The 27,739-nt window shown below is 36.6% G+C and overlaps 1 protein-coding gene across 9 annotated transcripts in view; it reads right to left on the bottom strand.

The window, feature by feature from the left end:
- Positions 1-1,250: 1,250 nt before the first annotated feature.
- LOC118264529 (uncharacterized) overlaps positions 1,251-27,739 on the bottom strand; it is a 38,109-nt gene continuing 11,620 nt past the window's right edge. Inside the window, exons 2-5 of one of the 9 annotated variants that reach the window (XM_050705024.1) lie at positions 25,969-26,115; positions 19,705-19,822; positions 5,409-5,524; positions 1,251-5,324 (exon numbers count right to left, since the gene is read on the bottom strand). In XM_050705024.1, the coding sequence (XP_050560981.1) occupies positions 5,203-5,324; positions 5,409-5,524; positions 19,705-19,822; positions 25,969-26,023 (411 nt within the window). In that variant the 5' untranslated portion in view covers positions 26,024-26,115 and the 3' untranslated portion in view covers positions 1,251-5,202. Of the gene's footprint in view, positions 5,325-5,408; positions 5,525-10,660; positions 10,779-13,843; positions 14,349-14,432; positions 14,549-19,704; positions 19,823-25,968; positions 26,123-27,739 lie in introns of those variants that run through there. The other 8 variants (XM_050705023.1, XM_050705022.1, XM_050705027.1 and 5 more) reach the window with 8 other exon arrangements.

The raw sequence follows: 27,739 nt of genomic DNA, 5'->3' as shown, positions 1-27,739 counted from the left end.
TAGTACTTTAGCATTTGACCTCAGTAGTACTTGAGATTGCCGAACCAGTCAGTTTCGTGGGTCATTTGTTAACTTTTTTTCGTTGAAATTGTTTCGGCCTATGAAAGAGTGTAACAGCTCGTTTAGACGACAGCCTTTCTCATTCGTTAACGACTCTTTCGTTTAGAGCAATCGACTCGAGACTCTTCACAGGAAACAGAAAGCACAATGAACCAGCCCACCGCCGTTAAAATGTTGTTTACTAAAGCGATTGTTACACGTTCATACTTAATTAACTCGTCGAGGTAATAATATGTATTAAATTATTCATGGTTTATAATTACGTGATGCTTTAATTTTAGTTGGTGTTTGTGATGTGTGAGATTTTCTTTGACTGTGTACTTGGAATGAGGCACAGACGTAGTCCTAAGACAATCACGAAAGAACAAAGGATTTTATAAAGTATCAAGTTGTAACAGCCCTTTAACACAAAATGGCTGTTTTATTCTCGGCTTGTCTTTTATCAATCCCTCTTTGAACTGAGCTTTGGTGACTCATCAGGAATTATGAAAAAAAAAAATGTAGGAAGGTACTTGTGCGAAAATTACAATGGAACATCAATTAAAAAGATTTCGATGGAAATGATTAACCTTTTTTCCCTAATTGACACTTGTTTTATAACGAAAAGGGTCATTTTGAAATAAAAAAGTATCAATTGAGTGAACTTCGTATAGTATAGAGTCTACTCGAGTGTTCTATTAATTACTGATAGGTGCTATTTTTATGCAACGTAGAATTTTACGATGAAAATGAATTTAATATTTTATAACACAACACAAATCCTAGTTTGTTCCTTAGCTTTCAATTCTGATAATTTTGAACTGCACATAATAATATAATAGTCAATTAGTATTTATACTGCTACCAAAAATATTGCAAAGACTTAAAAATGCCCAATATTTAAAAGATTTATAAACAATATATTATTTTTAAGAGCGTCGATCTCATGAATGTAGGACCTCTGGCAGTCTTTAATAACACAGATGAGCATAGTGCATACCCAGCTGTAGTATAGGGTGTCAAGCGAGAAAGCCTTTCTGTGTCACCTCTCGCAGCGCGGAAAGCGCCATGCCCTATATTTTCTATGAAAACTGTTTGCGTGCTAAAAGTCCCTTTTACGAACGTTTTCTTCTATCATCCCGGACTTTCTTAAAGCAAAAGAAACGGGCTTGTATTCACACGGCACTCTCCTTGAAATGAAACACTTTTATGATTAAGTTATTACATTTATTTTAATTTATTCGTGACAAATAATGACAATACCTACATCAATTATTATAATAATTACTAAGTATTGAGCGTATGAGTTCTCTCAATTCCTAAATCAGCCAAGCCCACCAGACCTTCAACGTGACCGAACAATCGCATGATTTCTCGAATATTTACAATATTCACATAAAACGTGACTTATGTACCAGATGTAAGTATATAGTAATAACGTCGTGTACTTAATTATACTCATACATATGTCGTTATAAAATACACTGTGTTCCTATCATTTTGAACTGGTAAATGAGTTGCAGTTTCCATTTATTGATATTCATTTAGTGCAGGCTGAGGTTGTGTACATGATGTTGTTAATTGTGACGGACGTTAAAATGTACTACAGAGTGTTTCGAGAAATGAATGGAACATTAAAGTTGTTAGAGTTCGTCGGAATATTGTTTAATATTTGCGTTTATTGCTTAATATTTGTATTTTACTTTTACATTTTTAAGACGCTATTATCTGAATTTATTAAAGGAAATCTTTCTTACTCTTTCTCTTTATCTGTGCAACCTCAGTCTGCGGGTACAAATCTCTGCTTTGACTTGACAACACTTTGTTACAAAACGGTTTACAATACAGGATTTAATTGCCATTATTGTTACTTACTAGTCTAATCGATTTAAGTAGTTTATATGTATTAAAATGACTGCTATTGATAATATTATTGAGAGGTCATTAGAGTAACATTACCCGTTCAATAATTATTTATCAGTAAACATTATGAATTATATATACCTCAAAAATATTATTGATCTATTACTTTGATCGTAATGGAATTAAAATTCTATGCATTAATTAATTAATTAATAATTTATTATTAAAAATGTATATAAAGTTCATAAAAAAACGCTTACATTTGGCAAATTATAATATGATTTTTGGTAATACTTATAATTCACATTCAATACAAAATCTATGGTACAGTCGGCCAAGTAATTTGGTTTGCAAAGAAAAAAAATAAAGATTGAAAAATGCAGTAGTTGTTTTGATACTAAGTAGTACGTTTTTAAAGCAATCTTTAGTGAATCATCAGTTGGCTACTAAAACCGACGAATGTGAACAGCTACTTCTGTACTCGATCAATCTTTATTTTCCTATCTACATACCAAATAACTTCACTGACTGTACATTAAAATGTTTAATTAGCAAAATGACACGGACATTGTCTTGACAAAGTATGCTGAAGGAACTGCCTCTTAAATTGTAGACGTTGAGACATGACTTATATTGAAGATGCGAGAAAATATTTTCCCGACCGGTTCTAAAGAATTTGTTGCAATATTTCATTCATTCTATTGTAAAATGTCGCTACAATTTGACAGGCGGTTACTTCGTGTTATTCCGATTGTGCGCGGGAATGCCATAATGGTACTTAGTGTGAATGAGGTGAATACAAACATGTCTGGCCAACAGTGAATCAAGTTCATTCAGTATATTAATCCTCGGTTCGCAATTATTCGAGTAAAACGTTTATCTATAACCGTCTACCGCCTAACTACAATTTACATAATGCTTAAAAATTTTGACTATTCAGTCGGGTTCCTTAACTCTACGACGAATATTTAAATTTAATGGGTATACTAAACACACAACTTACACATTATGTGTCTTAGAATTACAAATATCACTACCACGAGAATTCAACGTAAATGTATATAACTACTTATGATACTTTAGTGTTGACGTTGACATATGTATGTTCGACTACATATTCATGAATGGGACTAGCAGGCTATATGAATAACACAACTAGGAAAAGAAATACGAGATCACAGAGCCTTTACAAACTGAGTTAGTGTGTATTTCTTAATGAGTATGCCATCCTTTGTCAATAGTATTTACATAATTTATCCGTGCTTACAACGAAAAGTACACATACACAATTCAACATTTAGACAGTACATTTTGTGCTCAATTTATGTTAAGAGGAAACATATATATCTAATTATGAACGTATAATGTACATCCCTTAAATCTCACATTCACATACATAGCTCGTATCCTGAGCGACGGAAACATTACTATTTAAAAAGCAGTTGTATCACTTTCATTTCATAATATATTAATTCAAAACTGGGTATTCGTATAATTAATTAAATTTGACTTTTACTTTTATTGTATACATACGTTAGTGCTTACATATTTACAGTAACTGGATTGCAGTGATTTAATACACAAAAGCGTCTAAGGTTTATCTACCGGTTTATTTGCTTACTAATCTAGATTCGACCTTACATTATAAATGCTGTACAAGACGTATAGTAGGTTATATAGAAAAGGTAACTACGCAACAGAAAAATAGATGAAACGAATGAAGATGGGTAATATTTCGTAATTTAAAAGTTTGCGCCACGCTCGTAAACAAAACTGAGAGCACACTGGAGTAAGTCCGCGTGTGCAAAGAATTACAGCGCAGTCTTCGCACAATAGTCGTGTCTTGGATGAGTTCTGTTGTGATGCTTCTCCGCGTCCAACGCTACAGAATACACCGAATTTATTTGCTATTCTTAGATGTCTTTATTATTCTCTTACTCGTTGTGTTTTATTATCTCGTATCTACTAAAGTATTGTACATTTTACTGTTTAGAATGTATTCATCTACACGCTTGACACTAGACTACTTCACATGAATTATGCGCGAGAAAGGTATGGGTAAGACTAAGTAGGCATAGAACGTAGTCAGGTATCGACGACGATTTCTGCGGTAATTGTCAACAATAATGCAAACATTGCGAAACAAATATCAAAATTCTACTTTTAGTCAAATACCCATGTCGTTGTCTCTCAATGTTGTGTCTTATCCTATTGCGATGGTAATTCCGAATAGATTATTAATATTCAATTGACGCACGTTTATTAAGACTTCTTGGTCCTAAGTCACTTTCCTCTACACTATTAACTGCGTCTTAATTACCACAAAACAATAAAACAAGCTGGATATTTTACAAAAATACAAAAGTAATCGTTGGTAGGTTGATCCTCAAACGAGGAAAGCGTATTTTTAAAACCTATTGTTAATTACGTCCCTCTCAAAGTCTATAGAACGGTAAAGGCACGGTCATGATGTGTATTGCACTTATGGGATTACTTGTCCGTACAGACAGAGAGAAGAAATTTCTTCTAAATGGTTCAAAACACGCTCTAAACTACGAGTCAAGTCGAGGAAAGCGTTTCAAGGCACATACTTTTAGAAACAATAGGAGGGTGGTACAGATGGAAAACGTAGCTGTACCACCGTCAGGTAAGGTTACGTCAGATGAGTTGAAATCAGAGCGACCGCTAGAAGCGTAGCCTACGATAAGATTCAGTAATACACAATGAACCTCCTAGTACTAATCCCGAGCGCTCGGCTACCGATACAAAGTACATCGACTAGTACCATCTTCGAAATTACCCTATAATGTCTTTACATTGTAACTATCGTGTTAATACATAAAAATTGAAATCAAAGCTCTTAGAGTTCCTCAAAAGTTTTACCTGCACAGTATCACCATTTACACGAGTAGTCACGAACACTTTCCACTTACACAACCCGATTTATACGAAAAGGAGCGACCGTTAGAAAATGTTCAGTTAGCTTATCACGAGTTAATGATCGCACACTCCACCGTTTGCAATAGTAGGAATATGATTCCCATTAGTCTTTTCGTGCAGCCGGCAGGAGTGGTGCGAAGACTCCTGTCAAAAAACGGGAGGCTGTTGTCTCGTGTCGCATGGGAGCGCGAGGCAGCCACCGCGGCAGAGGTGCGTCGCGGCGTGCAGGAAGGCGGGCGCCCGGGCCGGCGGGGGCGCGCGCGGCGGCAGCACCGGCGACAGCGAGCCCGCGCCGGACGGGCTGTCCGCGGCCGCGGACGGCGGGCGCTACACGTGCGTGCACGCGCCCGCCGCCACGGGTCACCCGCCAGCCAGCACGTCCTCCGGCTCCGGCGACCAGCAGTTGTCGGAGAGCCAGCACCCCACCACAACGGTCACGAAGCCGATCAGCAGCGCTAGTATTATGTATACCTCGGCGTTCCCTAAGCAACAAAAATAATTTTATTTCATAATTACAATAATGGGTAACATTAAAACTTCACAAGGTATTGGTTTGTGATCCTAACCGAGTTGCTTGCGTATCCCTAGCGGCTGCCGGCTGCGCCAGAGTGAGTTGATGAGCGTGGGATCGCCCCGTGTGCGCCAGTCGCGGTACCCTCTGCCTCTGGAATATTGACTGAACCTGCGAAACATGAAACTCTCATTAATGCAATGTACAACGAACATGGCATGCTACCTACATATAGCTATAATGCCTAGATTAAAACATTACTTATAAATAAAATGCTAAGTATGTCTACATTAATAAAATGTCACACCACTGTTCGTAATGAGACAGCAAAGCAGCCGAAGGTGCTTTGATCGCAAAATTGGCGTAAAGCCAAGCCTTCAATGCTGAAGCTTACTGCTCGTACAAATCTTTGATACTGACTGTAGCAAAAAAGCGAAATTGAATTGTTACCATTTTCCGTCCTTAGGATATTTACGTTGCGATTCGTGCAGATGCCTAGTGTAAATAAGTGGTTCATGCGAATGCAGTTGTAACTACCGTGATAAATAGGTATTATGAAACTATAGTTACTAAAGCGAATAAAATTTTGTATCAAAATCCAAAAGTCCAAGCTGATTATCATGGAAACGGGTATGGAACTGGTAGATGATGCAGTCGATTCTGAATTGCCGGAAAATATTTTGTTCATTCTTTCGGATGACAGATTAAAACAATTCAATTTCGCAGCATTTAGGATTCAGTGTTAAGTATTGTTATTAGGAATTATCAGGAATAATTTTATTTTACAGGAAGTAGTTGGTTTGGATTCTACTACATTCTCGTGGTTCTTAAGTTTTAGAATTTAATAAAATCGAATATTACTTCATTAACTAGATAGAATACCTACTTATATAGTAATCATAAGTCGCTATTCATCACAAGGATTAGTTGACCAATGGTCCCTGCTTCAATCACCCTACAAACTACTTGTGAGTCAAACGTGCAAAATGTCAACCATGTAATGTTATCGTCATGCAGCGGAACTTCATCCATCGGACACAATTGATGGCTTACAAAAATGATCACTGCCTTTGGCCCCTAATTTATTATAAAGAAAAATGTCTCAAAACACTCTAAATAACAAATGACTTACATTATCTCGTCGCACCGGTATTGTAGCGGATAATAAAATATGAAATACATAATTGTATATGTCTCAAAACACATTAAATAAAACAAAATCATAATTATATCACAAGTGATTATTATCGAGTCATAAAACAAAGCAAGGGTTCGACAATAATGTAGTGAGTGGGTTCATATGGGGTTGGGTATACGAACGTGTGCCTCGTACGTGACCCGTTCACATCATGTCTCGACAACCTCATCGATTATCATCTATCTGCGAGCACATACTTTAGCTCAGTGCCACTTAAGGCTTCGGCGTCCTTGTTATCTACATATTTTTATCTTTCCACTTACTTATATTACAAGGTATTTACAATAAAGTTGATGTTAAGACACTCAGTGACAGAGAAAAAGGGGATAGAATCATAAAAGCACTTTTATGAGGTACCTACGGACCTATCGTAAACTACAATGTTCTTATATGATAGATACCCTTCCACTGATGCCGCGGTGAAATGGTTAACCTCTAAGGTTCGATGAGAAAATATGAAGTCTTTGTAAATTGTCTATTGAACATTATTCCACGAGACTAGGCTTACAGTCACAATCGTTCCACAAGACAATTTTGTGAGTAACATTAAATGCAATTATGAATAAATAAATAAACAGGGTGAATGGGCCTCAGTCTCGTGGGTCCCACTGCCGCCGTTTATTAAGTTTTTCTTTTAAATAACTAATTTAATTTTCAACCGTCTAAAATATGCAAAAGGGGGAAATTTCCTTATTGTTGGGTTGCTCTTCTATCTCGTCTATCCAAAGATTTGAATACGACTCTCCGACTCCGATTCTGGTCGAATTTAAGAATAGTTTGATGAATTCCCTACGAATTTTCTACTTTGTTTAGAGGATTATGAAACAAACTCGTGTTTTAGATAAGTACTGGGAACAGAATACTCAAGCGCACCTGCTGTACATATAACCCTCAACCTTATTTTCGTAAAAATGTAAAGTTGTTTTAATAAAAACTCCAATATTGCTACCTATGAATACATCTTATCTATACTTACTTATATCTATGTTACTTGAGAAGTTGGTCTCATAAATAGAGCTTAGTGTAGTGGCATCAGTTGTGTAGATTCATGTTGCGGGCTTATTTTATAGTATCCCCTGAGAGCCTTTAAGCTATCGAATGCAGACCCTGTCACTAGTTTTAAGTTATTGGTGCATCGGTCTCAAGTTCTTGCTTACCTACTTACTTATCTAACTTTAGTTGGTCTGCTGGATAAATATTTTAGTATAAACGCTACCATACCTGTCTAGTACAGTACGGTGAGCACGTACTTTAAGTTTGACCACGGGTCAAGTAAAATATTGAGCTATTTGACTTCGAAATTCTGTACATCACGAAGTTAGCAATTCATCTTCATTTCTAATAATAATAATTTATTGAATTTGTAAACAGCAAAAAGTAGCTGTTTTCTTAGGGTATTTGAGTTTGTGTTTTCTAAAAATAACAGCCGTAATTTGCGTTTATCTTGAGCTCCTCAAATTGGAGTTTTCCAAACAATTAACATGGCCAGTGTCTACATTTTGTAAAAGTCAATAAACTAAAAATTATGAGTGTATGAGTCTATATAGTCATTGAATGAAACATTAATACTTAATGCATTTCCTTCCCTTCGCTAAAATGTAAAGCGTACGTCGGAATAGTCTCGCGCTGCACGAAGACTAGACAAGTTAAGTTCGTTAAGTATTCATGCATGCTCTTGATGTATTTAATTTCATTAAGCATCATAAGTTTTAGTATGAAGTAGTGAGTTCGTGAATTAATTAGCTCGTACAATAACGTTTTTGTATAGCCGCTGTTAATGTGCCGTCGCTCATTAAGATTATCTTGTGCACAATTCATCGAGGGATTACTCTGTTTCATTGGAATTGCAGTTTTGATTGCTATAATTATTTTGGAATTAATCTGGAAGATTAACAGTGTAATTATGTTTTACAGGCCAGTTTTAGAGCTCTCTGTATAGCCGTTAAAATTATGGCAGTATTTTTTTATGTTTCTTTGTAAAACAAATTGATTACGAAAATTGAGCTTTTAGCTTCATAATCTTAGTAACGGATTTGTTTTTTATATTCAACACTACATTAATAGGTTAGCTGTTTTTCTTTCTTTTTAAGTTTCTCCAGTGAAAGAGAACAGAGCTAGGATTGGCACTAGTTCTAAGCGAAATCACTATCCGCTATCCATCACTCAGTAGCAGTATTGTCACATTTTTAGGAGTTTCAAGTATACCTAAACCTCTAGTATAACTCAACCTCAAATTAACATAAACTAACGTCAAACATAAAGGTTCATAACTGTTCGCGAATTAATATTATTAGTTATTACCCACCTACTGAGTTTGCTGACAAATGAGAACTAATGTGTTCAATTCACACAGGCGTCAACTGCCCACTCACTTATTAACGATACACTGTATGAATGAATCAAAATTATTACTGTGTGGGTAGTAAATCGATGTACAGTTAATCAAGTTATTTTGTATGCAAGTAGGAATTAAAAACAGTAAATGTTGCTTGGTTGAGCTGACCTATGGTAGCAAAGGTTGAGCTACCGTACTGTCTTTGTTGTGACATAATCTTAATTTTTTTACCTGTATACTGAATTAAGTTTTTGTTTATACATATGTATTGATATTAAGAGAGTGTATAGCAAGACATTAAAGCAACCACAGGTGACTGATAGTAATCTCTACTCGATATTTTGTTGGCAACAATATTTTCGATATTCGATACGCGTATGTATGTCATCTAGTGCGTTAACTTATGAGCTTTTTATCTGGTGAAGATAACTGTAGATCTCGTGGTTATTAGTACTAGTGTTTAAATTATCGTTGGGCTAAGAATTATTATAATTTTCAATATCATGGATCTAATTCGAAATTGTTCTCCGTATTAGCAATTGGCTACGAGAAATACTAATCACACTAATAACATACGGCAAGTATCTATCCCTATGTCGAACAAAAAGCGTGATATCCCGTTAGATATCTGAGAGACTAGAACTTCGACAGCTCGCCTGTCGTCTGCGGTTTCCCCAACTTGGCCGTGCACTATGTAATTGTGTTTTATTACCGAACTAAATTGCCTAATCGATTAGCAGAAAGGGTATTGACCCATTGTAATGGGTCAATAAAAAGTTAGACTCGTTTTAGTATCCGCAGCGTCATTAGTTTGTGGTTCTACCAATATAAAATGGTGAATTCTGAAAGTACCTCGGATAAATCGCAAATTTTGCATTCATATTAACCTGCCACGTTTGAAATATTGGACGCTAAGTACCTTATGATATAATGGCGTTATATAAATGTTGATTTCAATTTCGCAGTTAAAAATATGTGCTCAGGTTGTTACATGTGTGACGAATAGCCTTTGTGAATTAGGAAGACTTATATATACATACTTATATAATAGGTACCTATTTTACAGCAACTCGTTACCCAAACTGATTTCAATTATACTGAACTTTGTACCGGCCTCCTCCATGACAAATGAAGGTCGTAATTGCTTTTCCAGGTATAACTATGCCATAAACCTACTTGGGATATGAAAGTTGGGTTAAATGATAATAGCTCAACGGCAGAGGCGTCGAATTGACGAACTACGTCGCGTCGTGAGTTCGTAGCGCCTGCTAACATATTACACTAGAATCACCCTTAGATTTATGTTTAGTTTAGTTGTTTAATTTATATTGAGTTTTAGTATAGGACTTAGTATTCAGGTTACATACTATACAGATGGTAGACTTCCTGTACACACACATATGTAGGTTCTTCATTTATAACTTGGAATTGAATGATGTGTTTCTAATGGCAGTATTACTCATACGTTTGTACTGATTACATTATATGTATTCAGCAAGCGTATCTGTAATATTAATATTGGCGCACATCTTTGAGGAAACGAAATCGCGTACCATAAGTTAGAACGTGTTTGTGAGAAATATGAGAAGGCTTTTATTGAAAAAAATAGTTATAAATTATAATCAAATGGAAAACGTTCACTTTGGAATAAAAGAGAGACTGTGTGTGTGTGTTTGGTGTGGGAAATTAAACAAATCTGTGTAATATGTAACCTGAGCATATTTTAAGATTAAAAAAAGGGAAATAAAAATGTGATAACTGATTGGAATCGTACCTTCGGACGCCGCCTACTCCTGCCGGAGGCGCGGTGGAGTGCGGCACTCCGGGCGGCACTTGCGCGCCTCCTTGTACGCCGCCCTGCACACTCCCTTGCGGAGCGCACACACAACACCCTGTGCACACAACGTCACACTTAAACCGTAAACATACACATATTTGTTTTGCTAATATTTACTCACACATATATTTTTTATATAAAAATTTCAATTTTATTGACAAATGCAGAGTTAATGAATGTAGAAAATAACAGAGCTGAATTCTTGGACTCTCTTTGTTCTTTATGTTTTCATATTTTATAGACAGTGACACTGATTTATTTTATTTTGTTGAGGCGCAGTACAGTATGAATGATAATATGGTGTAAAAGAGAATGAACTTAGTGGGGATTGAAATAATTTAATCTGGACAAAACATCGGGGTACAGAATTTCATGATTATGAATGATGAATGAAACGATTACGATACAAAAACATAAACATGTATTATGTATAAGTAAAATAATTGTCACCTTCACTAAAATATAAAATTGTGGAAACACGTCTGTATTTAATGCTCTGTATACCAGTATTTAATCGGTAAAAAATCCGTTAATAGCTTTGAATTACACACGTTTTTGAAAAGCTTTTGTTGAAAAAGTAAATCCAGTTTGACAAGCGGGGCATCCGCATTGCAAGCACAAATGGTATTAAACAAACAAGTCGGTTATCTGTTCCTATACACACGTGTGTACAAATATAAATATACGCAGTGAAATAGAACAATAATGGAGTGAAAATGAAGGATATCTCTTCATTTTTTTTGTAATATTTCGTTGTGTTCTTTATAAAGATATAATTTTACTAGAATAACTATAAATCGTAGTTAGACGTCTACAAAAAAACGCAGTGACGCTATAATGGCGAGCATAGTAAAAACTTGAAACTGGTTTTCTTGCCAACATTCATTAAACTGTCACAAGATAAATATTTTATGTGAGACCGCGGCTCTTTGGAAACTTGCCTTAATTAATATCTGCAAAACAAAGCCCTTTTTGCGACGGATTGTATTAAAATTCCATAAAAAATATATTATTAGTATCGATCGATATAATACGTCAAAGGCCTCTAAAAGTTTTTCGTTCGTCAAGTCCGCAACAGTTGCCTTTCTTGACAGCCAACAAAGTTACTGCCTTGAACTTATGGCTGAGAACAATCATCAATCATGGATTACACCACTTTATGACGGCGATACGATATTGTCACAGTCTTGCCAAATAACACCGTTGTACTTACACTTTAAAACTGTTATTTATGAAGCTTATCTAAAAGTTTTATGAAGGCAACTGAACATAACAGGAAACTTGAGCACATTACGGCGGTTGTCAATCTGAGTTTGGTGAATTATCGAGCGGAACCAATTTGTTCGCGCAATCTTTGTAAGGCCGGCCAAAACATTTCATATACACGTAGCTACTTATGTAAGTACGTACAGTTATGTTCACAATTTTCTTCATAAAATAAGCCAATGCTTTTAGTCTTAATACTACAAGGAGTTGTTTTATTTGATTATGCTCCAGAGTTAAAAGTTTCCCGCAGAAAACAATGTTAAGTAAGAAGTCCGAGCATTGTTTTGTGTTGAAGTAAATTGGTCGTTTGTACCGATAAGTACATTATGTAGATCTGTTTCTTCATTGAGTTGTCGAGTTCTCGTCGTTTCAACTCCGCGCGATTAGTATCGTGTCTATTATAAATTAACGTTACGAGCAGTAAAATTACAATAATGACCACTATGTGCCGTGTTTCACTGGTCAGCCGTTCGCTTCCGACCACTAAGTAGGCATCAATTTAATTTTACAACGTAGATAAATAGAGCTGTGCACGTTTTATGTTCATGCACGTAAAGCTTGTTCAGTTCTACTGAACCGTGTAGCAAGGTAAAGTATTTTAAAACTAAGCGTACTCTATAACAAAGTATAAAGAAATATTTATGGCGCAACTAAGAACAACAATGCCTGGTGTTATTTGAAACTAAGCGCTTAAGCACTAGTTCTATCCGAGCCGTTTTACAGCGGCCGCCGTAAAGCTATGCGGTATCCTATTATTAAATGCGATTTATGTTGATTATCCAGTCTCGCATGTAACTGTATTATGTTGAAGGTGATCTTGTTCTGATGCTTGTACGATATGTCAGCCGCAGAGAGTTACTGGCACTTACATAATGACTTAACACCAAATATATAAATTATCGACTTATCTAATATTTTGTTTTTGTGATTTAATTCGGTCGTGTATAAAGGTAATATTTATTTTAAGTAGATACGTAATATCGATATCGTTGACATTGCACACAATTGCGAATATTACAGAACATAATATTTACGTGAAAGAAAAATGTAAAGGAAATCGCGAGATAACAGAATATGTAGACATCATATTGACTCGTCACGGAGAAAGTCGCCCCATTTTATATGTTTATTCATTTAGATTTTCTTACAATTTTGAATAAAACGCCGTGAAAGCGCGGCTCGGTGACAAACGACAAACATGCGTATAACCGTAACATTTGAGGAGTAAAAATCAGTGAGGCCCTTTTATTATACCGACGCAAGTATTCAGTGAAATAAAAAATATTTCTCGTAAACATCGAAGACAAATAATGACCGAGCACAAACACCGATAGAACCAGACTCGTTTGTAGATCAACTGCGAATAAATAGTTCACATAAAAGGAAATGTACTTTTATATTTATACCATGATATTATTATTGACATAGTTTTATTGTACGACGGTCCGCTAAAATGTTTACGACGCCTTAAAAGCTGGTGGCCATAGGAAAGCGTTTAATGATGCTCGTTATGACGCCAGTAGTCAATTGACTGCCAGCAGTTTCTGGAAGTCATCAAGCAATCAAAAGTTACGTTTGTGATTGGTAAGTAGCTTCATTTAACCAAATTTTTATATTTAAATAAGTAAACATTGAAATGTAATAAAAAGTCAGACGCTCTTGGTTGCCACAATACGTATAACCTCACTGGTATGTTCATATCTGGCGGATTCATATAAGAGATATAAGAGTTTCCTTGTCCAAATATTTTGCAATACTTTATGCACAAAACGGTGCAGTGACGATCGCTCTACCAATGACGTATTTCGTAGCTGATAAATGCGTAGCAGCTACGAGCTGCGTAGCAATGTCACGAACACTTTCCACTTACACAACCCGATTTATACGAAAAGGAGCGACCGTTAGAAAATGTTCAGTTAGCTTATCACGAGTTAATGATCGCACACTCCACCGTTTGCAATAGTAGGAATATGATTCCCATTAGTCTTTTCGTGCAGCCGGCAGGAGTGGTGCGAAGACTCCTGTCAAAAAACGGGAGGCTGTTGTCTCGTGTCGCATGGGAGCGCGAGGCAGCCACCGCGGCAGAGGTGCGTCGCGGCGTGCAGGAAGGCGGGCGCCCGGGCCGGCGGGGGCGCGCGCGGCGGCAGCACCGGCGACAGCGAGCCCGCGCCGGACGGGCTGTCCGCGGCCGCGGACGGCGGGCGCTACACGTGCGTGCACGCGCCCGCCGCCACGGGTCACCCGCCGGCCAGCACGTCCTCCGGCTCCGGCGACCAGCAGTTGTCGGAGAGCCAGCACCCCACCACAACGGTCACGAAGCCGATCAGCAGCGCTAGTATTATGTATACCTCGGCGTTCCCTAAGCAACAAAAATAATTTTATTTCATAATTACAATAATGGGTAACATTAAAACTTCACAAGGTATTGGTTTGTGATCCTAACCGAGTTGCTTGCGTATTCCTAGCGGCTGCCGGCTGCGCCAGAGTGAGTTGATGAGCGTGGGGTCGCCCCGTGTGCGCCAGTCGCGGTACCCTCTGCCTCTGGAATATTGACTGAACCTGCGAAACATGAAACTCTCATTAATGCAATGTACAACGAACATGGCATGCTACCTACATATAGCTATAATGCCTAGATTAAAACATTACTTATAAATAAAATGCTAAGTATGTCTACATTAATAAAATGTCACACCACTGTTCGTAATGAGACAGCAAAGCAGCCGAAGGTGCTTTGATCGCAAAATTGGCGTAAAGCCAAGCCTTCAATGCTGAAGCTTACTGCTCGTACAAATCTTTGATACTGACTGTAGCAAAAAAGCGAAATTGAATTGTTACCATTTTCCGTCCTTAGGATATTTACGTTGCGATTCGTGCAGATGCCTAGTGTAAATAAGTGGTTCATGCGAATGCAGTTGTAACTACCGTGATAAATAGGTATTATGAAACTATAGTTACTAAAGCGAATAAAATTTTGTATCAAAATCCAAAAGTCCAAGCTGATTATCATGGAAACGGGTATGGAACTGGTAGATGATGCAGTCGATTCTGAATTGCCGGAAAAATTTTGTTCATTCTTTCGGATGACAGATTAAAACAATTCAATTTCGCAGCATTTAGGATTCAGTGTTAAGTATTGTTATTAGGAATTATCAGGAATAATTTTATTTTACAGGAAGTAGTTGGTTTGGATTCTACTACATTCTCGTGGTTGTTAAGTTTTAGAATTTAATAAAATCGAATATTACATCATAAACTAGATAGAATACCTACTTATATAGTAATCATAAGTCGCTATTCATCACAAGGATTAGTTGACCAATGGTCCCTGCTTCAATCACCCTACAAACTACTTGTGAGTCAAACGTGCAAAATGTCAACCATGTAATGTTATCGTCATGCAGCGGAACTTCATCCATCGGACACAATTGATGGCTTACAAAAATGATCACTGCCTTTGGCCCCTAATTTATTATAAAGAAAAATGTCTCAAAACACTCTAAATAACAAATGACTTACATTATCTCGTCGCACCGGTATTGTAGCGGATAATAAAATATGAAATACATAATTGTATATGTCTCAAAACACATTAAATAAAACAAAATCATAATTATATCACAAGTGATTATTATCGAGTCATAAAACAAAGCAAGGGTTCGACAATAATGTAGTGAGTGGGTTCATATGGGGTTGGGTATACGAACGTGTGCCTCGTACGTGACCCGTTCACATCATGTCTCGACAACCTCATCGATTATCATCTATCTGCGAGCACATACTTTAGCTCAGTGCCACTTAAGGCTTCGGCGTCCTTGTTATCTACATATTTTTATCTTTCCACTTACTTATATTACAAGGTATTTACAATAAAGTTGATGTTAAGACACTCAGTGACAGAGAAAAAGGGGATAGAATCATAAAAGCACTTTTATGAGGTACCTACGGACCTATCGTAAACTACAATGTTCTTATATGATAGATACCCTTCCACTGATGCCGCGGTGAAATGGTTAACCTCTAAGGTTCGATGAGAAAATATGAAGTCTTTGTAAATTGTCTATTGAACATTATTCCACGAGACTAGGCTTACAGTCACAATCGTTCCACAAGACAATTTTGTGAGTAACATTAAATGCAATTATGAATAAATAAATAAACAGGGTGAATGGGCCTCAGTCTCGTGGGTCCCACTGCCGCCGTTTATTAAGTTTTTCTTTTAAATAACTAATTTAATTTTCAACCGTCTAAAATATGCAAAAGGGGGAAATTTCCTTATTGTTGGGTTGCTCTTCTATCTCGTCTATCCAAAGATTTGAATACGACTCTCCGACTCGAATTTAAGAGTAGTTTGATGAATTCCCTACAAATTATCTACTTTGTTTAGAGGATTATGAAACAAACTCGTATTCTAGATAAGTACTGGGAACAGAATACTCGGGCGCACCTGCTGTACATATAACCCTCAACCTTATTTTCGTAAAAATGTAGTTGTTTTAATAAAAACTCCAATATTGCTACCTATGAATACATCTTATCTATACTTACTTATATCTATGTTACTTGAGAAGTTGGTCTCATAAATAGAGCTTAGTGTAGTGGCATCAGTTGTGTAGATTCATGTTGCGGGCTTATTTTATAGTATCCCCTGAGAGCCTTTAAGCTATCGAATGCAGACCCTGTCACTAGTTTTAAGTTATTGGTGCATCGGTCTCAAGTTCTTGCTTACCTACTTACTTATCTAACTTTAGTTGGTCTGCTGGATAAATATTTTAGTATAAACGCTACCATACCTGTCTAGTACAGTACGGTGAGCACGTACTTTAAGTTTGACCACGGGTCAAGTAAAATATTGAGCTATTTGACTTCGAAATTCTGTACATCACGAAGTTAGCAATTCATCTTTTTACTTTTCTAATAATAATAATTTATTGAATTTGTAAACAGCAAAAAGTAGCTGTTTTCTTAGGGTATTTGAGTTTGTGTTTTCTAAAAATAACAGCCGTAATTTGCGTTTATCTTGAGCTCCTCAAATTGGAGTTTTCCAAACAATTAACATGGCCAGTGTCTACATTTTGTAAAAGTCAATAAACTAAAAATTATGAGTGTATGAGTCTATATAGTCATTGAATGAAACATTAATACTTAATGCATTTCCTTCCCTTCGCTAAAATGTAAAGCGTACGTCGGAATAGTCTCGCGCTGCACGAAGACTAGACAAGTTAAGTTCGTTAAGTATTCATGCATGCTCTTGATGTATTTAATTTCATTAAGCATCATAAGTTTTAGTATGAAGTAGTGAGTTCGTGAATTAATTAGCTCGTACAATAACGTTTTTGTATAGCCGCTGTTAATGTGCCGTCGCTCATTAAGATTATCTTGTGCACAATTCATCGAGGGATTACTCTGTTTCATTGGAATTGCAGTTTTGATTGCTATAATTATTTTGGAATTAATCTGGAAGATTAACAGTGTAATTATGTTTTACAGGCCAGTTTTAGAGCTCTCTGTATAGCCGTTAAAATTATGGCAGTATTTTTTTATGTTTCTTTGTAAAACAAATTGATTACGTAAATTGAGCTTTTAGCTTCATAATCTGAGTAACGGATTTTTTTTTATATTCAACACTACATTAATGGGTTAGCTGTCTTTCTTTCTTTTTAAGTTTCTCCAGCGAAAGAGAACAGAGCTAGGATTGGCACTAGTTCTAAGCGAAATCACTATCCGCTATCCATCACTCAGTAGCAGTATTGTCACATTTTTAGGAGTTTCAAGTATACCTAAACCTCTAGTATAACTCAACCTCAAATTAACATAAACTAACGTCAAACATAAAGGTTCATAACTGTTCGCGAATTAATATTATTAGTTATTACCCACCTACTGAGTTTGCTGACAAATGAGAACTAATGTGTTCAATTCACACAGGCGTCAACTGCCCACTCACTTATTAACGATACACTGTATGAATGAATCAAAATTATTACTGTGTGGGTAGTAAATCGATGTACAGTTAATCAAGTTATTTTGTATGCAAGTAGGAATTAAAAACAGTAAATGTTGCTTGGTTGAGCTGACCTATGGTAGCAAAGATATGGATTCGTTAAAACATACTATTTCGTAAAATAACAGCTACCGTACTGTCTTTGTTGTGACATAATCTTAATTTTTTTACCTGTATACTGAATTAAGTTTTTGTTTATACATATGTATTGATATTAAGAGAGTGTATAGCAAGACATTAAAGCAACCACAGGTGACTGATAGTAATCTCTACTCGATATTTTGTTGGCAACAATATTTTCGATATTCGATACGCGTATGTATGTCATCTAGTGCGTTAACTTATGAGCTTTTTATCTGGTGAAGATAACTGTAGATCTCGTGGTTATTAGTACTAGTGTTTAAATTATCGTTGGGCTAAGAATTATTATAATTTTCAATATCATGGATCTAATTCGAAATTGTTCTCGTCTTAGCAATGGACTCGCCTACGAGAAATACTAATCACACTAATAACATACGGCAAGTATCTATCCCTATGTCGAACAAAAAGCGTGATATCCCGTTAGATATCTGAGAGACTAGAACTTCGACAGCTCGCCTGTCGTCTGCGGTTTCCCCAACTTGGCCGTGCACTATGTAATTGTGTTTTATTACCGAACTAAATTGCCTAATCGATTAGCAGAAAGGGTATTACAATGGGTCAATAAAAAGTTAGACTCGTTTTAGTATCCGCAGCGTCATTAGTTTGTGGTTCTACCAATATAAAATGGTGAATTCTGAAAGTACCTCGGATAAATCGCAAATTTTGCATTCATATTAACCTGCCACGTTTGAAATATTGGACGCTAAGTACCTTATGATATAATGGCGTTATATAAATGTTGATTTCAATTTCGCAGTTAAAAATATGTGCTCAGGTTGTTACATGTGTGACGAATAGCCTTTGTGAATTAGGAAGACTTATATATACATACTTATATAATAGGTACCTATTTTACAGCAACTCGTTACCCAAACTGATTTCAATTATACTGAACTTTGTACCGGCCTCCTCCATGACAAATGAAGGTCGTAATTGCTTTTCCAGGTATAACTATGCCATAAACCTACTTGGGATATGAAAGTTGGGTTAAATGATAATAGCTCAACGGCAGAGGCGTCGAATTGACGAACTACGTCGTGTCGTGAGTTCGTAGCGCCTGCTAACATATTACACTAGAATCACCCTTAGATTTATGTTTAGTTTAGTTGTTTAATTTATATTGAGTTTTAGTATAGGACTTAGTATTCAGGTTACATACTATACAGATGGTAGACTTCCTGTATACACACATACGTAGGTTCTTCATTTATAACTTGGAATTGAATGATGTGTTGCTAATGGCAGTATTACTCATACGTTTGTACTGATTACATTATATGTATTCAGCAAGCGTATCTGTAATATTAATATTGGCGCACATCTTTGAGGAAACGAAATCGCGTACCATAAGTTAGAACGTGTTTGTGAGAAATATGAGAAGGCTTTTATTGAAAAAAATTAGTTATAAATTATAATCAAATGGAAAACGTTCACTTTGGAATAAAAGAGAGACTGTGTGTGTGTGTTTGGTGTGGGAAATTAAACAAATCTGTGTAATATGTAACCTGTGCATATTTTAAGATTAAAAAAAGGGAAATAAAAATGTGATAACTGATTGGAATCGTACCTTCGGACGCCGCCGACTCCTGCCGGAGGCGCGGTGGAGTGCGGCACTCCGGGCGGCACTTGCGCGCCTCCTTGTACGCCGCCCTGCACACTCCCTTGCGGAGCGCACACACAACACCCTGTGCACACAACGTCACACTTAAACCGTAAACATACACATATTTATTTTGCTAATATTTACACACACATATATTTTTTATATAAAAATTTCAATTTTATTGACAAACGCAGAGTTAATGAATGTTGAAAATAACAGAGCTGAATTCTTGGACTCTCTTTGTTCTTTATGTTTTCATATTTTATAGACAGTGACACTGATTTATTTTATTTTGTTGAGGCGCAGTACAGTATGAATGATAATATGGTGTAAAAGATAATGAACTTAGTGAGGACTCAAATAATTTAGTCTGGACAAAACATTAGGGGGTACAAGATTTCATGATTATGAATGATGAATGAAACGATTACGATACAAAAACATAAACATGTATTATGTATAAGTAAATTATTGTCACCTTCAAAAAAAATATTAAATTGTGGAAACACGTCTGTATTTAATGCTCTGTATGTCAGTATTTAATCGGTAAAAAATCCGTTAATAGCATTGAATTACACACGTTTTTGAAAAGCTTTTGTTGAAAAAGTAAATCCAGTTTGACAAGCGGGCATCCGCATTGCAAGCACAAATGGTATTAAACAAACAAGTCGGTTATCTGTTCCTATACACACGTGTGTACAAATATAAATATACGCAGTGAAATAGAACAATAATGGAGTGAAAATGAAGGATATCTCTTCATTTTTTTTGTAATATTTCGTTGTGTTCTTTATAAAGATATAATTTTACTAGAATAACTATAAATCGTAGTTAGACGTCTACAAAAAAACGCAGTGACGCTATAATGGCGAGCATAGTAAAAACTTGAAACTGGTTTTCTTGCCAACATTCATTAAACTGTCACAAGATAAATATTTTATGTGAGACCGCGGCTCTTTGGAAACTTGCCTTAATTAATATCTGCAAAACAAAGCCCTTTTTGCGACGGATTGTATTAAAATTCCATAAAAAATATATTATTAGTATCGATCGATATAATACGTCAAAGGCCTCTAAAAGTTTTTCGTTCGTCAAGTCCGCAACAGTTGCCTTTCTTGACAGCCAACAAAGTTACTGCCTTGAACTTATGGCTGAGAACAATCATCAATCATGGATTACACCACTTTATGACGGCGATACGATATTGTCACAGTCTTGCCAAATAACACCGTTGTACTTACACTTTAAAACTGTTATTTATGAAGCTTATCTAAAAGTTTTATGAAGGCAACTGAACATAACAGGAAACTTGAGCACATTACGGCGGTTGTCAATCTGAGTTTGGTGAATTATCGAGCGGAACCAATTTGTTCGCGCAATCTTTGTAAGGCCGGCCAAAACATTTCATATACACGTAGCTACTTATGTAAGTACGTACAGTTATGTTCACAATTTTCTTCATAAAATAAGCCAATGCTTTTAGTCTTAATACTACAAGGAGTTGTTTTATTTGATTATGCTCCAGAGTTAAAAGTTTCCCGCAGAAAACAATGTTAAGTAAGAAGTCCGAGCATTGTTTTGTGTTGAAGTAAATTGGTCGTTTGTACCGATAAGTACATTATGTAGATCTGTTTCTTCATTGAGTTGTCGAGTTCTCGTCGTTTCAACTCCGCGCGATTAGTATCGTGTCTATTATAAATTAACGTTACGAGCAGTAAAATTACAATAATGACCACTATGTGCCGTGTTTCACTGGTCAGCCGTTCGCTTCCGACCACTAAGTAGGCATCAATTTAATTTTACAACGTAGATAAATAGAGCTGTGCACGTTTTATGTTCATGCACGTAAAGCTTGTTCAGTTCTACTGAACCGTGTAGCAAGGTAAAGTATTTTAAAACTAAGCGTACTCTATAACAAAGTATAAAGAAATATTTATGGCGCAACTAAGAACAACAATGCCTGGTGTTATTTGAAACTAAGCGCTTAAGCACTAGTTTTATCCGAGCCGTTTTGCAGCGGCATCCGTAAAGCAATGCGGTATCCTATTATTAAATGCGATTTATGTTGATTATCCAGTCTCGCATGTAACTGTATTATGTTGAAGGTGATCTTGTTCTGATGCTTGTACGATATGTCAGCCGCAGAGAGTTACTGGCACTTACATAATGACTTAACACCAAATATATAAATTATCGACTTATCTAATATTTTGTTTTTGTGATTTAATTCGGTCGTGTATAAAGGTAATATTTATTTTAAGTAGATACGTAATATCGATATCGTTGACATTGCACACAATTGCGAATATTACAGAACATAATATTTACGTGAAAGAAAAATGTAAAGGAAATCGCGAGATAACAGAATATGTAGACATCATATTGACTCGTCACGGAGAAAGTCGCCCCATTTTATATGTTTATTCATTTAGATTTTCTTACAATTTTGAATAAAACGCCGTGAAAGCGCGGCTCGGTGACAAACGACAAACATGCGTATAACCGTAACATTTGAGGAGTAAAAATCAGTGAGGCCCTTTTATTATACCGACGCAAGTATTCAGTGAAATAAAAAATATTTCTCGTAAACATCGAAGACAAATAATGACCGAGCACAAACACCGATAGAACCAGACTCGTTTGTAGATCAACTGCGAATAAATAGTTCACATAAAAGGAAATGTACTTTTATATTTATACCATGATATTATTATTGACATAGTTTTATTGTACGACGGTCCGCTAAAATGTTTACGACGCCTTAAAAGCTGGTGGCCATAGGAAAGCGTTTAATGATGCTCGTTATGACGCCAGTAGTCAATTGACAGCCAGCAGTTTCTGGAAGTCATCAAGCAATCAAAAGTTACGTTTGTGATTGGTAAGTAGCTTCATTTAACCAAATTTTTTATATTTAAATAAGTAAACATTGAAATGTAATAAAAAGTCAGACGCTCTTGGTTGCCACAATACGTATAACCTCACTGGTATGTTCATATCTGGCGGATTCATATAAGAGATATAAGAGTTTCCTTGTCCAAATATTTTGCAATACTTTATGCACAAAACGGTGCAGTGACGATCGCTCTACCAATGACGTATTTCGTAGCTGATAAATGCGTAGCAGCTACGAGCTGCGTAGCAATGACGCGACTGTAGCAGACGTGGGTCGCAGTGGAATAAATTACTTCTAGAAAAGTATTTATTTTTTTATGAAATGGAACATCATTGTAGATCATAATAGGTGTCATATAGCTAATTAATTTTACTGTCAACGAAATTGCCAGTTCATCCAACCATGCTCCATATACGAACTTATAAAATTAACAACATAAAGTTAACGCCAAAATGCATGGCACCATATTTCCATAATCATAAAACACAATCATAATAAGTAATATTCATAGTGCATTCAGTTTTATTATGAGCATGGGCGTGTGAAACGAGAAAGGGAATTACATTAGAGAACGGGCTGAATCTTCCAGCTCTGTGGACGTATTAATGTGTTCGTACTAGTACTACATACATGCGGCTGCTTTTATTGTTATGTTATGCAAGTTGTTTATTAAATAACGCTGTAATTAAATAATAGAAACGATTTATTTTTAAAAACGTGAATTCAAAAGAGTAGGGAGATTTGCAAGTATGAATGAAATGTGTCACTGTTTATGACAAGAGACCTCTAGTGTGTCCAAACAATTGGAATTAATTACAAATGCTCTTTAGCAGTCCTACTTATGATTGTGCTTCGAAAAACGAGGCAGTTCTGGCTGCCTATAAAGAAATTATCTATAAAAATATTTCAGTATCTAAAACTATTACTTCTAACACCAGCTTTAATTCCAAGAACAAACAGAAATACGAGGCTGCGGTTAAACTGTGACTACGATAAAGCATGCCATACGAGGTGTCCCATGAGTTACTTTTACGTCGCCCGCAGGAAAAGATGGCTAACATATTCTGATCTCGGATAACGCACTATCATTGTAATAGATTACATTGTTTCTATCACTATAATACCAGAGTACTGAATACGATGAGAGATACCAAACCGCTATTATACGGTCTCCAGAATTGACTGATTTACGGCGACCACAGTTTACCTTCCCGTGGCGTAATGGATAGATTACGTGATGCCGACCTATACAACACCTATACACGTCCAATTATGATTATCTATCTACTCAATTTCCCAGTAACACAGGTGCGTCATATGCACCTTAGTGTACGATACGTGACAGTCTTCATCTATAAGCAAGTCCGCAACACAATTTAATAGATAGATAACACAAATTCATTAGCTTTGTTGTCCCCGCTTTAAGAGCCACTTAGCTAGCTAAAGCATAATAATTTTAGTAAAATATTGCATTCGATGGCACTAGATATGAACGGTGAAGTAAAGCAAATATTGGAGCTTTAGCGTCGAGAATATTTATCTACTAGAAAAAGAGCAATGTTTTTACTTTGCTAAATTTATTTTACTAACGAGTTTAATGTTTCGAGAATGTAGCCCTAATTGATTTTGATAAAGCTATGTATATATAATTAACGATATAGCCATTAGTTACACAATCTCTTCTTATTAAAATGGTGATGCAATGTAAGATATAATGCAGGCTGGAACAAGCGTGGAGCACAATAAGCAGGCGAGACACGATGACGGGAACAAGGAAGCTAGAATACGCGATGACAGTGCTTTTCAAGATGCGCTATTGCACTACATTCGCGCCATTGTTTTCGTTCAAAAGCAATTCAATAGACGTCGTTTATCGCTCTGGCACAAATATACCTCTTATGTTTCTATTTGCTCATAGAGAGAGGGCGAGAACGACTCTTGAATTATTCATTTGAGTTATTCGTTGGCAGAGGTGAGCAGCAAATCATAATCCTCATAATCTGACTCTACTGCTCTGTGAAGGTTTAGTGACACAAATTATGAGCGAACAAAACAAAGCTGAGGCCTGTTTCGGTAATACGTTACAATGTAGCGATTTAATTTGTTATTTTCGCGGCGGACGCTCGGATTTATGTGGCAGAAACAAAATGGACGAAAAAAATATGTCGATACAGTCACCATGCTTGTTTTATTTGTGTATGCATCGGCTATACAAAGCCGGGAATGTTTAAGGTTTTTTTAGAGGTCGTTTCAAAGGGACTTGTTTTGACCTTTCGAAATGGCTGGAGGCGACAGACCGACGGACGACTAAGTTTTATAGTGAACACAGTACAATTTATTATAAAGTTATGTGTGACCTTAGACGACTGTCGCTTCGTGATCTGGAATGCGTATTATCACACGGTACATGTACTTATAGGTAATTCTGTTGGATGCAAACTGTGGAATGTGGTTAATACCAGCTAGTACTATATAACATTTCGACTGCATTTAACTTTAATAAGTTACTTAAAATACCTGTCCATTAAATAACATTTATTTTGCGTAATATATGTTTAAAAAACTACAACAAACGAGTATAACTAATTTGAATGCAAACTATAAATTCTTGTTCTCTAAAACCGCATACAAAACGTAATCCAATAACAGTAGCCCCAAGAACAATAAACATTCGTTCGTTACACACCATTGCAGTTCCCGTTGATTTAAAATGAAACCAACATGCGTCGTTTGAATTGCCAGGCAAACAATGTATCTAACAATTATAGCCTTAATAGCCGTATTTGTTTGACGCACTTAGCTACATTTTAAACCGAGTTTCCATCGATAAACTATTCCAACGTACACCAACTTGTTTATTGGTGATTTGTTACTCTGTGCCAGAATGTTTTCCTAGTGCGTGTTTGCAAACTACACTTCTCGGAATATATTATCCACTTCATTGAACATGTGTAAGTCTTGCAGCCCGTCCCCATCTTTAGGCAAACAAATATAACGTATATCAACAAACGCATAAATAAGAAATGAATGGAAAAGTGACCCAGCATTGCATATATCTAAATAAGGACTTAGTATCCATTTCACCACAAATGAAACCCATACGATAAGCAATTTCTCCACATCCGAAAGATACGAATGTATTCCTTTCACGGATTAGTCTAGTAGAATTCGGTTTGTAAGCTGTAACAGAGCCAAATGTCTGACTATTACAATATTTTGTCGAAGATGTTGCGCCACACAGTACAGCGTATAAGGCGGCGTTGAATTTTGTTCGCAAAAATTGCGACTATCCATTTTGTGAGGATTAGGTTTAAGGACATAAAGGTGTACATTACCGGCGAGTGCTGCGATAGCTGCCAGCGTGAGGAGGGCGGAGCGGCTGCGTGCCATGTCAGCAGGGCATGCCGCGCGCTGCGCGCCGCGTCATCGCCGCGACATGGTCCGCGACGCGCCCTCCACAACCACTCGCCTGTGACACCTCCCTGTACACTGCAACAAAACAACAAGCTGTCGTTTAATAACTCGAAAAGCAACAACACTTCTTGAAATCATAGTTGAAAAATTCTTAAAAAGTAGCCTTTACACAGCCAAGATACCAGCGATTCTATTACACGTTCACAAACTGATAGATTTATAATGAGCCTCTAAAACGCTTGTTGAGATCTCTGAAGACAAAGTTCTCAGCACAACAGGTGGTCTATATTTAATGCTTACTGCTTTGGCTACAATTAATTTGTCAAGGTTGGCCAGCGAGTTCATTTGGAATGCGAAATAGTGGATCGCCAACTGTGAGCACCGCCACGCGGCTTTTATCTGCGTATCGACGGCGGGCGGCGGGCGGCGAGCGGCCGGCAGCCGGGACGCCAGTCGGCGGCCCTGACAAGGGTCATGCTTGCCAAAACATCCGTCCGAATGATATCCGGGGAATTTCTCTATTGCAGATTTATTTGCTTCGCTAACAGAGCTTTATTTTGTGATGATGCGGAAACGTCAAGCTTTTATACATATGTAAATACGTAATACTGATCGCATACATTTCTTTATTTTTCAGATGAGAGATATTGCCGCTCTCGTAGATGGGTTAAAAGATTAGCTCTACTAAATAACAAACATAACGTGTCGGATTACTCCTTAAGATTGCGATAACACAAGGAAAAATTAGAGAGGAATTTTGAGTGGAATCTGCAATATTGAACACATGTAAATAAGTCTATACAACTTACAAACCTCTTAAATGTAATATACAATTCACAAGGCATTAGGAATTATATTGGTAAAGTTTATGAGGGTAATATATTACTAAGTTGATGGAGTATATTTATGTATAAGTCAGATAATGTCCCCGTCGCCGTCGTCCCTATGTACTATAGGGAGCTGGGAACTTTTATAAATAACGCGGATGGTGTCGATAACTTTAGCTGCGGGCTATTTACAGCAGTGAAGCTCAACTTCCACTTTACCTTACAAAGCAAAAATAAAAGTCAAGGTTACATAGGTCTTAAGGGTACCGACATAAATATTGCATACTTCACACAATACTCAAAAAATAATACATACACATGATTCTACAACTCATTTTTTATTATTTTACCGCCTAAAAGCACAGCGCCGGATTAATCAAGGCTTACCGTACGAGACTGGCAACAAAAGGCAAAAAAGATGTGAATTATGCTTTTAAACAGCGCGCAATATTTTAACGAAATACGGCGAAACGTCAAGAGGACGCGAAGATATTCTTAATAATGTGTTTTTACGTAAATGCTGTATAACTTTTCCGGTGGAAAAGAGAATATGATGGCACAATAAAATAGGCGACACTGTGATGAATGAGGGGAACACGCTCGCGAAACAACAATAGACGTCACGTACTTACGAACTCATAACCATCGATTCCAATTTATGGCAGACGTATTATTCCTTGGGGTGAAAAACATATCCAGTGTGCTATGCATCGGTGTTCGCAACAGATATTATTGGCTTTAAATCTATGGTGAGGTCGTGTAAGGGAATATGATAGGTAACACGTAATTAACTGTGTTCAATTAAGGTAATTAACATATGGTTCGTAAACTGGTTTGGTTAGGGGGCACAATTATTGGGTATGAT

This window comes from Spodoptera frugiperda, chromosome 26 (assembly GCF_023101765.2).
Source record: "Spodoptera frugiperda isolate SF20-4 chromosome 26, AGI-APGP_CSIRO_Sfru_2.0, whole genome shotgun sequence".
NCBI classification, from domain to species: domain Eukaryota; kingdom Metazoa; phylum Arthropoda; class Insecta; order Lepidoptera; family Noctuidae; genus Spodoptera; species Spodoptera frugiperda.
The sequence above is the reverse complement of the archived record's forward strand: the minus strand, read 5'-3'. Positions and strand labels throughout refer to the sequence as shown.